The sequence below is a fragment of the Canis aureus genome, chromosome 2, assembly GCF_053574225.1.
Source record: "Canis aureus isolate CA01 chromosome 2, VMU_Caureus_v.1.0, whole genome shotgun sequence".
Taxonomy (NCBI): domain Eukaryota; kingdom Metazoa; phylum Chordata; class Mammalia; order Carnivora; family Canidae; genus Canis; species Canis aureus.
The window spans coordinates 62,059,293-62,072,147 of NC_135612.1; the positions used below are offsets into that span (position 1 = coordinate 62,059,293).

At 43.1% G+C, this 12,855-nt stretch overlaps 1 protein-coding gene across 3 annotated transcripts in view; it reads right to left on the reverse strand.

Moving 5' to 3' along the window:
• HTT (huntingtin) overlaps window positions 1-12,855 on the reverse strand; it is a 145,318-nt gene that overhangs the window by 113,316 nt on the left and 19,147 nt on the right. For all 3 annotated transcript variants that reach the window (XM_077875802.1, XM_077875807.1, XM_077875798.1), the window contains exons 3-6: window positions 9,714-9,834; window positions 4,740-4,799; window positions 4,306-4,385; window positions 2,536-2,674 (exon numbers count right to left, since the gene is read on the reverse strand). In XM_077875802.1, coding sequence (XP_077731928.1) covers window positions 2,536-2,674; window positions 4,306-4,385; window positions 4,740-4,799; window positions 9,714-9,834 — 400 coding nt within the window. The remainder of the gene's footprint in view (window positions 1-2,535; window positions 2,675-4,305; window positions 4,386-4,739; window positions 4,800-9,713; window positions 9,835-12,855) is intronic.

Here is a 12,855-nt window from a genome sequence, read left to right on the forward strand (position 1 = left end):
AAAAAGAACAAGACAGGGACAAGAGGAGACTAGAGGTATTCACAAATTCTGCAAGCTAGAAAGTAATAAACAAGTGCTGACTGCCCACCTGGCGTCCCACAGGCAGACACATATAGGCAAGCTTTTCTGGGAGTTGTGGAAGGCTTCTGAAGGCCGCTAAAGAAAGGCAAGCTCACTCAAGCCACAGAACTGCAAACAGCTCAGGTTTGGGAGACGCCAGGGACACCTGAAAGCAGCCTGTCTGATCCTGTACACACTGCTGGCCACTCAACCCCAGGTCTCCCCTCCCACCCAGCAGCCCAGGACGTAGCCTTCGATTCCCACTTCCCACAAAGACTGGGGGATAATCTCCAAAGATGTTGGCAGAGCTGAGGTCAGACATGACGCAAAGAGAGAGAACAGATAAATGAAGAAAAAGTGACCAGTGAGACCACTGGCCTCGTGTATACCAGGATCCCAGGACAAACACAGCCAAGCTTACCTCTCAAAGTGGAGAATGAGGAACTTTCCCGTAGGGATACCGATCGCCTCAAGAAGAAAAGACTTACTGAGATTGACACTTACAGAGACACAGTGGAAAAAGCAGGATCATGCTTCAGGAAGCTCACACAGGACAGACCCTGCCACACACTTGCTTCCAATAAACTTTTTAAAGTCTCACTCAAATCTAAATAGACAACTGCCAACATAAAAGTGAAAGACCAGAACAAGGAGAACAGAGGAAGTCAGAAGAAATGGACAATGTAGAAGTCAAAGAAGGTTGTCAAGAAAACTATAATTGATATCCTCAGAAAGATATCTGAGTATATTCACGAACCAAGAAGAGGATGATAGAAAACAAACATTCTGAACACAAGGAGGAGCTCTTAGAAATTAAAAACACAACAGCAGGTACAAAAACTCAGCAGAAGGGTTTGAGATGGACATCTAGGAAGTACAGAAAAAAGAAAATGAAAATAGAAATAAAACATAACATAAATTCCATCACAAAAAGGGAGGATGCCTAGAAAGGTAAAGATATGGCATCTAGAAATCAGGCACCTAACACGAGAGCAGCAAAAATAGGATGACATTAAAGAAAAGTCCTAAGACATGACTATGCTTCACACCTAAAGAGCATCTAGACTAGACTGGGGCAAACAGCTGGAGAATTCTAGGACAGAGGACTCTGGTGGAGAAAACACACCCAACAAATTGTCTGTCATGTGGAGAATTGCATTAAGACATATTTTACAAAGCTGCTGGAAGGTATGAGAACACATGAATGGCCAAAGGATAACAAGCAAAATTAAAAAGAGGCGATTATTAACTCCCATAAAAACAAGTTCAACAAAGAAATAGAATTCTAGCATAGACATAACTAGTTTTGACTATTACTCAGGCATGATAATGTCACAATGAATACTGATATAACTACAGTAAGAAGATGGGAGCCACATTAGGGCTAAATTTATCTCTCAGAGTAAAAAAAATAAAAAAAAAAAAAATCCCATACCAGAAGTATATTGCTATAATACACATGCTATACAGCATAGTATCTAGAAGTGTGGAGGAAAATACCAAAAGAAACACTAACAAAGAACTGACCCACAAAAAGGAGGAAGTTAAGAACCTATAATCCTCAGACTATATGGCAGGGTCACAATTTCTGGACATTAAAAATAAAACATGGGGATCCCTGGGTGGCGCAGCGGGTTGGCGCCTGCCTTTGGCCCAGGGCGCGATCCTGGAGACCCGGGATCGAATCCCACGTCGGGCTCCCGGTGCATGGAGCCTGCTTCTCTCTCTGCCTGTGTCTCTGCCCCTCTCTCTCTCTCTGTGACTATCATGAATAAATAAATAAAATCTTTTAAAAAAATAAAAAAATAAAAAAATAAAAAAAATAAAACATGAACATGGAGTTTGCTTGTTTTTGCTTGTTGAGGCACAAAACAAACAGGAAGGCAAGTAGTCCCCACCAGCTGCAAGGTATCATCAGTGAGTTCTTCTGCCTGCAATCCTGGGATGGTCATCTCTCCCAAGCTAGGTCAGTCTAATACACCAAAAACCAATCTGTTCTGGAAAATCGCCTTTTGACTTTGCATCTATAAACCTTCTCCCTACTTAACTTTTCACTACATGGTAAGAAAGCAGAAGTAGAAAGAAGCGCTTAGTGTGTCAAAAATAATTCAAAAGATTTTCTTTTTTTTTCTTTTTTTTTTTTTTCAAAAGATTTTCATCTAAATCATGAAGCAGGGATCCCTGGGTGGTGCAGCGGTTTGGCACCTGCCTTTGGCCCAGGGCGCGATCTTGGAGACCTGGGATCGAATCCCATGTCGGGCTCCCGGGGCATGGAGCCTGCTTCTCCTCTGCCTATGTCTCTGCCTCTCTCTCTCTCTCTCTCTCTGTGTGACTATCATAAATAAATAAAAATTAAAAAAAATAAATAAATCATGAAGCATAGTGTAACTCAAGAAGCACTCTGAAGTGACTGTCCAAAAGCCCTAACTGCCCACAAGACTCATTCACATCTGTGACTTGAGGTAATAATCATACCTTAATTTCATTGTCATTTGCAAAATTGCCAAAAGAAGCCATAATTTTGGGTACAGCTGCAGCCAAGGTCTCCTGAACAGATTCCTCAGGTCTCTTGCTTATTCGAGTCAGGCAAGGCAAAAGGTTTACCAAGTAAGGCCTGCATATGTGAAAGGAACATGAGTTATTCTTCCAGGTCTACTTTAGTGAGAAATATAAGCAATTATTTAGTACCTGTTAGGGAAGAGCCAGCTTTTATATGCAAAACAGTCTTTAACAGAAAGTAGGCAAATCTCAGTAAAAAGAATAAGAGGGCTAAATGCAGACCAAGTTCATATGCTGGGAGACACTTATCCTTCTTTTCTTCTATGATCACAGAGGACTCACAAAGCTGTTTTAAAAATTGTCTGTACTAAATTATAATAGTATTCATATTTTAAATTAGAAAATAACATAAGAAAACACCAATTAAAAAAAAAGAAATGAAAAAGTTTTCTTGAAAAAGGAGCATTACAAGGAAATATTTTTAGGTGTTCAAACTAAATAAAGCCTTAGAGATAAGACCGGCCCTCCAAATAGGAAGCTACTACAGGCAGTACAGGATGCAGGAGAAGCCAGTCACTGGGCAGAAGGCTGAAACCATAGGAGTCCCCTCAACAAACACGGGGCTAATGTGACAGGTGCCCTCATGTGGCAGAGAAAAGCAGTTCTACTCCTGGGACTATAGCAGGGAAGCTAGGCTGGCCTAAGGAGATGACTATTTTGCCAGAAAAAAATAAACCAGCCATGAGGAGCAAGAGAAACCTGCATGACTTTTAGAAGAAGCAAAATCAGGCCAATGAGTCAACCGAGAGTGTCTGAGACGATGGTAGCCACTGGAGGCTAAATCTCCCTAGGTAAGGAGTTTGGATTTTATCTGAACAGCTCTGGGGAATGAGTAAAAAGTTTAAGTATGGGAATGACATGACCCAATCACATTTTTTAAGGTCACTCTGGCTGCTTTGTGGAGAACTTGTGATGTGTTGCTTCAGAAATATAACAAAATTTTCAAAATAAGGATAGTAAAAGAAAAACGTTATATAAAAAGAAATTTCCTTAGTGATGTATCTCTACAGCCACTTAAGATTCTTATTAAACTCAAGCTCTGTGGGATAAATCATTGTTTCTTATTAACAGTGAGAATTTCAGCCCTCCACCGGTTCCTCAGGGACACAGCCAAAGGTCTGTTGTGGGCCTCAGTTTTGCCGGTTAAGGAGAAGGAAGGCACAGATGAAACCTGGGGTCTTCTGATTCTCAATCCACTAAGGATAGACTGTTGCCACTAGTCAGACTTTATTCACAGTTTAACAGTCATAGTTTTAACTTATGTGAGAGACAAGGGCATATTTTTCTAAAAGCAACGATGAGACTGGTTCTCAACCTTTGACCATGTGACAAGTATCCTTTCAGTAACCAGCAAGTGCAGACACAGTTCTCAGGACTGAGCTACAGAGGAGGACAGACAGGGAAGACCCCTGCTGTCCTGGGGAGCACAACTCTGTCTCTTGGTGGTGGTGGGGAATCAACAGAAAATGAACAAGCAAACTGATAGCGTCCCCGAATATTGCTGAGAGCGAGAAGTGCTACAAAGGAAAGACAAGCAGGAAACATCAACTGTGACGCAGAGGCAGATAGCATTAAAGCTTGGGGAAGACCTCTGAGCCAGTGACACCGGAGCCGAGAGGGAAAGCAGCCACAGGAGCTGGCTCCCCACCAAAAGACAGTAATAATAATCCTGAGTGCACAACTCACCTGCATTTCTGAGGCCGAACCAGGTGAGCCAGCTCAGCAAACCTCCACAGGGCAGCGCGCAGGCTCCGGGGAGCACCGTTCTGAGTGGGTTGAGAGTTACATTTAAGAATCCCTGATGCTACTCCAAAAGGACTTCATAAAAAGAGCATTAATGTGACCGTTTATTTCTATGTTTAGACACAAGGTCACGCAAACGTGTAACTGCTGCAGAAGTGTTGACGTCTAGGGGCTTTAATTATAAAGACAGAAAAATTAATTCCTGTCCCATCTTATAAATAACGAAGAGGAACCTTGTGAAGGAAAATAAAGCAGTGAAGTCTACTTTACCAATAGCATTTCCATCTAACATTCCCACTTAGTAAATAAAAGACAAGATTTCACACAATCCAGGGGAGCAGTTATCATTTGTTCAATGACAGAAAACCAAAGCCTACCTTTTTGATTTCCTTATAGAGTTCTAACTGTAACCTCGGAAGATTAGAGTCCATCAGGGCCTACAACAAAACACAAGAGAGCTGTTCGCAGAAGACTCACTCCACCAGCCTAGGAGAAAACTAAAAGGCAATTAAAATTTCAATTTGGGGGCAAAGTGGAAGATAGCAGCAGCTGAACTAAGAACCTGCTCATTAAGAAAGAATGTGTGTGTGTGTGTGTGTGTGTGTGTGTGTGTGTGTGTGTATTAAACCTTTAATATTCAATGAGAGGAGAAAACACCCGAAAGGCTTCCTTCTTCATTAAAGTGCACGCTGCTGGATGAACCAACATCAGTACCCTGTGGCGCCAGCAGGGTGGTTAAGCATACCTGGAAGACCAGAGCCTCTCGCTCTGGTGTGCAGAGCCTCCATACTTTCTGAGGGTCCTCCCTCAATGCATGGATGCTCCCAGTCCTATGGCTCAGAACCCACAGCCAGCGAGGAGCCTCATGCTCCTCTTAACACCTTCCTTACCCTCATTCCTGCTCACTTATGGGCCAAACCACAACTAATGGCCATGAGGCCAACTTCAACCCAGTGAGAATGGCTGAAGGCAACCACTACCAGGAGCACAAAGTCCACGTTAGAGAGGGCTTCTCAAGATGGAAGGAAGGGAGGGGAAAGATTCCTGGCCCCCACACGTGCCCGCAGGGAACAACTTCTCTGAAATGGTGTGTCAATGGCCTGTTCACCAAGAAGAGAGGAAAAGACGGAAAACCAAGCCTCTAATCAAGCTTCTTTCACCTGACTTAGAGCATATGATGTCTACAAACTGAGCTGCTCTTAGTAAAACTCACATAAGTTCACTTACTAGTTCAGTGAGCCTGAAAAATCAAACGCAGACTCACATTTGGGGAGTTTCCAAAGCATAACAGTATCTCAGAAGTTTGTAAATCCCAACTCTTCCATTTCAGTTTGTACCAAATCCTTCAGCAAGCACACCAAAACATACAGGTATTAAGATGCTACTTTGCAAATAAAATCAGAAGCTATATTCAAGTTTTATTTCATTTTGCTTTTTTGTTTTTTTTTTTTAAGATTTTATTTATTTATTCATGAGATACAGAGAGAGAGAGGCAGAGACACAGGCAGAGGGAGAAGCAGGCTCCACGCAGGGAGCCCGACGTGGGACTTGATCCTCCAGGGACTTCAGGATCACGCCCTGGGCCAAAGGCAGGCGCTAAACCGCTGAGCCACCCAGGGATACCCCCTTCATTTTGTTTTATAAACTAATCTCAAACTTACTTTATAACAAGAGAAAACTAAACTTCAAATCCCTAATAATAGCACAGAATCAGGGTTACCAGTCACTGGGTGATAGCAGTTTGATCCCTCTCTGCTCCTGAACCCCTTCCTCGCCAAAGCAGACACATCCACTCAGCTACCAATCGAGCCCACAACAGTCCACCTCTGCCTCCTCGCTCACACTCCCAGGGCCCCTGTCCTGGCTTAGACCTCACTCTCCCATGCCTGGTCTTCTCAGCCTCTCACGTGGATTCTCAGTACACAGGTCTTTCTCTACTTCAACACAGGTTCCTCTTCCTTAATAAAGCACTCCACTGACCACATCAAAAATCTTTGAGAGCTCCTCACTGTCTACCAAATAAAGTACAAGTCCCCACGAACTGACTCTCAACCCCTCCCTCCCACTCTCTGAGGGCACACACGGGAGCCACCCTCTTCTTTGAACTTGCAGAGGTTTCCTGGAGCCCCCTGGAGGCAGGGTGCTGCAGTGGTTAAGAAGGCCCCTAACCTCCTCACTCACCTACTAGCCACCACGTCCAGGAAGCCTTCTCTGCCTCCCCAGACAGAAGTCACCTAAGTCTCCTGACCACCATGATGACTTGCCAATGTCTCGCAGAACTTAAGAGTTTGTGTCATGTGTTGAGTTACTTCTGTACGAATGTGCTTCCCCACCCAAGACTGTAAATTACATAAGGTAGGAGCACACTGTCAGGCTGAGTCAGATCCCCACTGCATTTTCCTACATAAATGAAAAGCAACAGGTCCCATCTGCTAGGACCATGAGTCTGGTCCTCATTAGAAGCATATAACAATACTTAACAGAAGACGGAAGTCCAGGACCTGACTCTCAGGTGACCATGTCTGTGTCCCACCCCTCCCTGACATCCAAGCCAAGGACTATCTACACTCTCCCAAGCCTGTCCTTCCTCAGCCACAATGAAAGCAAATCCAGCCAGATGCTGATCCGGCTCCAGCCTCCAGCCTGAATCTTAAGACTAGAGCATCTGAAGAAGCATAGATGTGAGTACAGCCAAATCCCACCATGGCCACCTTCAAGCAGAAAAAAGAGGTTGAGGCTGATCTCTTAACGTCTAGGGACGTAACAGGAGAAACTATAATCTCTACACTGGGAGGCCTAACACAGCGGAAATGGGAACAGGAGATGGCCAGTAAGACAACCCAGACCTTATATGACAACCCAGGGTCACAGCCCTCCATCACCACACATATGCCAAACTATTCAGTCCAGCAGTTCTTGGAAATAGGTCACTGAAGACAAAAGGCTTAAAAATGGAACAAAGCCCACATGTCCAATGGCCAACATCAGAGCAGTCTGGGGTCATACTGTTCCCTCTGTCCTCCTTAATCCCCAGCCCGCCACAAAGCAAGGCATGGTGCCCTCTTTAGGTGTTCTGATTCTAAGAACCAAGTTCAAGAACTGAAATATCAGAAAAAGCCCAGCCTGGTCCTGCCAGTGGGAATAAATAAAGCAAGCAAGGATATTTAGGCTTGGGGAGAAGTAAACAAACTGAAAGAGGCCATCTGTAAATATGCTGTGGGACCCCACATGCATGTGGGTATCACCAAGCGGTCACCTGGCATGGAGAGGAAGGTTAACCAGTCACCAGCTGTATGTTGCTACTGAAGACTGGGTACAAGCAACAGCAGGACGTGTAGGTGGAAGAAGACCAGGCAGCTACCTACAGATGGAAGAGGGCCTCCCTACAGCTGATCCCGACTGAGCAGGCTGAGACGCTGTGGCTGCTGAGATGCTGTGGCTACTGAGGAGCCAGGAAAGTGTGGCCAGCCAAGTAAAAACATGCTGCCAGAAAGGAAGGATTCCTAGATGGCGGGAGACCACGAAGTCTCTGTGACAGATGAGAGAGACCAGCTGGTATTCTTGCATGCCCCTCAATCTCTTTGGTAAGAATATAAGAATCTCATTATTGGGGCACTTGGGGGGCTCAGTCAGTTAAGCGTCCTTTGGCTCAGGTCATGATCTCAGGGGGCAGGAGTCCTTGCTCAGCAGGGAACCTGCTTTTCTCTTTTCCTCTGCCCCCTCCCTGCTTGTGTGAATGTATGCTCTCTCTCGCAAATCAATATTTAAAAAAAAAAAAAAAAACTCATTATTAGTAAGAATACTTCTCACCACATGGAGGACCAGTGAGTGGCCAAGATGGTGCTAAGCACATTACCTACATCACACCTTTAACCCTCACACACACTAGCAAACTTTGTCTGATCCCCTTTGTAGGTAAGGAAACTGAGGCTCACAGAACTAAATACATTTCCCAAAGTTGTTCAGTTAGTAAAGGACAAGGCAAGACTCAAACATAGGTCTCCTTCACTCCAAAATCCATGTATGCTCTATCTGCCTGGCAGAGTGCCTCAATTTCCTTGAACGTAGAGGCAGGAGTGATCCTCTTCTGGAGGAAGGTTGAGCCCATGGAGGAGAAAGGAAGGGTAACTGCTTGGCCAATGTAAAATGTGACCACTCTCCAGAGAAAGCCCTGAGAAGGACTCCAAAGAACAATTTTGTTTATCAAGATCCTAACGGGAAGGAAAACAGTCAACTAATCCACATTAGCTTGCAGTCCCTGGTTTATCTGGCCAAGTGAGTATTACTAGAAAAAAAGCCTTCAAGGAAAATGAAGAAATGCAGGCTCTTCTCCAAGGCTTATCTAAATAAACTTCTGGGGTGGAACTGGAAGCAGTAGGGGAAAAATAAGAAAACTAGGAAGATCGAAGAAACAAGGATTCCTGCAGAGGAAGTAACAAGGTGTATTATCTTATCAAGAAATAGTTTTTGGAAAGAGTTACAACGCCAACTACAATGCTAGCACACCTACAGTGGGAGCTCCATCTAAGTCTGGACACACAGTCCAAAAGGCCCATCCACAAACACCAAAGTAGCTTAGAGGAAGGTGACCGGGATAGGCTGGGGACCCAAATGAGAAGGGCAGAATGAGAAAAACAAGGATAGTTCTCCAATACACTAAGAGTTATGGAAGAAGGACTTTATCTTCAAGGGCAAGAGAAAACAGTAGCTTGAAGCTCTGGTGATCTTGGGCTTGACATCAGCTACAGGACACGGAAGCAGTAGCAGCAGCAACGGACATTCTCCCCCTGCTCCTCAGCTTGCCTGTGGCCCAAGCCCTTTAGCTTTTTGGCTCTGCTGTCCTTCCCTGGGAACTCCTTCTGACCAGTCCAGCACCCCTAACCCCAGCTACCTGTTACGGAAGTTGCATCTTAACAGGCACATAGCGCTGCCTGAGCCAGGTCTCTGCAGGGGTGGGGAAAGCAGACAAAGGAAGGGAGGCAGGAGACACAGAGACACCACTGGCGGGTTCCATTCACCCATCCCCTGCCTTCCCAGGGCCTCATAGCTGCTCTAGGCTCTGCACAAACAAAAGTTGGTGGCCGCAGTGAATTTTCCCCCAGAATACCAGTGGCCCTCAGGAGTGCCCACGTGTGACCTATGCATTGATTGGGTGTAAGGGAGAACACACTGCCTTCAAACTGAGCAGGGATAGCAAGCACGCAGACCGATATGAGAGCACCATCAAAGCACACACCAAATAGAACAGGTGCAAACATGCATAGGGACTCTGCCACTTAAATTGAAAGTTAAGACAGTTTCTCATCTCAGCCCCAAGTCCAGCTCAGAGAGCGAGGCTCACAGGGTCTTACTTTTATGACTCTGTTGAGGCACTCGTCAGCCACCATCCGGACATCCGACTCTGCATCATCACTGCACAGCAGAAAAAGTTCCATAGCGATGCCCAGAAGTTTCTGAAATTCTGGAGAATTTCTAAATAAAAAAAAAGAGAGAGAGAGAGAGAGAAAGACTGTCACAGCCAAGAGGAGCCTAAGAAGACATGACACCGAAATGCAATGAGGTATCTGGTATCTTATATGGGATTTTGGAACAAAAAAAATGACATTACATAAACATTAAGGTTAATGAGTATATTAACACTGGTTCATTAATTGTGAAAAACATACCACAGTAATATAAGATGCTAAGAATTGGGGTAACTGGATGTGGGGTATAGGGCAACTCTCTAGATTATCTTCACAATCTAAAACTATTCTAAAATTTACAAGTTTATTTTAAAAAGAGATTGCACTTGCAAGACATTTCATTTTTTTTTAAAGTTTTATTTTAAAAATCTTAAAAAGAACTATTTTATATGTATTTAAACTCAAAAAAAAAAAAAAAGAGAAAAAGACACTAGTTCACTCCCCGAGAGCCCCCTGCTTGCTTTCTGCCAACAGGTTACTTTTACTTACAAAATTCTTGAAACCCTGAGCACAGTAGACCAAAATAACTCCCCCTCCTTTTTAATTTTACTTTTGATGTATCCCAAAGTATAACCATATTTCACTGTAGGCTACACACAATCACAGTCAGGCTGTGGTTTTGTTGCTCTAGTTCAGTTCTACAAAGACTGGAGTCTATATACTGCTTGTAAGTGATTTTAAGATGTTTGACTAAGAGAGCCTGTCTGGGCTGTCAGGATCCATGTGGCTGAACACAACCGAGAGAGAGAGGCTGATGGGCCATGTACGTGGAACTGGATTAACAGTACCATGGAGTACTGTGAGCCAATAATAGGGCCCCTATATAATGCTGTTATTTTTGAAACCTCAAAATCCAATTACTGTCTCATGATCTTGACCAGCAGTACTCTGAAACAGAGGTCCCTCCCTTTCCCACTATATCATAATTCCTACCAAAAGTCAGAAGAGCCACAAGCCTAAGAGAAACCAAAGGACACGTGAGCAACAATCAACAAATTCAAGCAAGAAACAAAACATGCTACCCAGCAGCACATCAGCCCTCATCCAAGTGGCACACAGCTGTGAGGACAGCACCAAGCAGGAAAGGCCTCTCTGATGGGGGCACTGCATTCAAATGCTGCCCCAAACAGCACTGGCTACTGCAGCACAATGAGAGCCACAGGTCTGATTTTATGCTTTCTAATGGGTACAACAAAAATAAAAAGAAACAGGTAAAACTAATTTTAAAAATATATTTCATTTAATCCAATATATCGAAAATATGATTATTTCAACATGTAATCAATGAAGAAATTAGTGGTATACGTAACAATCGTTTTTATAGCATATCTCAATTCGAACGCAAAATTTTCATCAGCTATATGTTATCTGTGTCTCAACTTCATAAAACCCACAGATAAAAGTAGGTTCACTTTCAAGTTATAGATAAGTTCTGAAGAGCTAATGTACAACAGTGACTATAATCAACAATACTGTATTATGACTTCAAAGCTACTAATAAGAGACCCGATCTTAACTTTTCTCAACACGGAAAGGAAACAATAACTATGTGACCTGAGAAAGGTGTCAGCTACCACTACTGTGGCAACCATACTGCAGCATATACAGACATCAAATCAACACACCATATACACCATACACTGCAAACCTGCAAAATGTCATAAAGTCAATCATGTCTCAAAAGAAAAAAGAAAAAGAAGGTTCATACACCATTTCCAATTATGTTTAAAAGTTCTTCAATAACTAGACTGAATACTGATTTTTAAATTTTAATTTCATTAATAAAACAGATACAGGGCCAATGAGGTTACAGATTTCTTCCTGAGAGAGCTTTAGAAATATGCCTCATGAAACCTGTCCATTTCACCTAAATCGCCGAATTTACCACATAATGTTGTTCCTAATACTCCCTCATAATTCTGTTGATTATCTACAGAACACATACTAAACTCACCTTCCTCACTCTAGACACTGGTAACGTGTAACTTCACTCTTTCTTACCTGGTCAGTGGGTCCAATGAAGCTTACCGAGGCTCTCAAAGAACTCACTTCCAGCTTTATTGACCTTCTGTATTTATAGACTTCTGTTTTCTATTTTATTAACTGCAGCTCTTATCTTTATGTTTATTCTTCTGCTAAATTTGGGTTTCATTTGCTCTTGCTTTTCAAGTTTCCTGAGATGGAAGCAGAGGTCACTGATTTGAGACCTTTCTGTTTTTCCTACAGCATGCACTGGCTGCTATAAACTGCCCTCGGATATGCTGCAGCAGTATACCACAACTTTTGAAATCCTGTTTTTATTTTCAGTCAATTCAAAATACTTTCAGATTTCCCCTTGATTTTCTCTGTGACCCCGGGTCATGTGGAAATGTCTTACTTGTGTTAGAGACGATCTTTCTGGAACAGATTCCAATTCAATCCCATTGAGGTCAGAGAGCACACTTGTATGAACCTTCCTACACACAGACTTGCTGTATACCCCAACATATGGTCTCTCTTGGCAAATGTGCTGTGAGCACCTGAGAAGAGCGTGTCTCCTGCTGTTCTGGGTGGAGTGTATATATGCCAACCAGGCCACAGGGGTGGGTAGTGTTGTTCCAGTCTTCCAGATCCAGATTTGATGTCTGCTGCTCTTAAGAATGCTTGAGAGAGGTTACTGAAATCTGACTATAATTGTCAATTTGTCTATTTTTCTTGCAATTCAATAAGGTTTTGCTTCATGTATTTTTGAAGCTCTTTACTTAGCCACATAAACATTAAGGATTGTTATGCTCCTTCAATGAACTGATGCATTTATCATTATAAAATGACCATCTTATTTCTGGTAATAGCTTTTGCTTAGAAATTCATCGTCTGATATTAACAGAAGTACCTGTGATTAGTGCTAGCATGGTCAGCCTCTTTCTATTCTTTTATTATTAAGCTATGTGTGCCTTTATACTTAAAAACAGGTTTACTCTAGGCAGAATATATGGGGTCTTTTTCATCAGATCTGAAAAAACTTGTCTTTCATGCTTAATGGCATTAT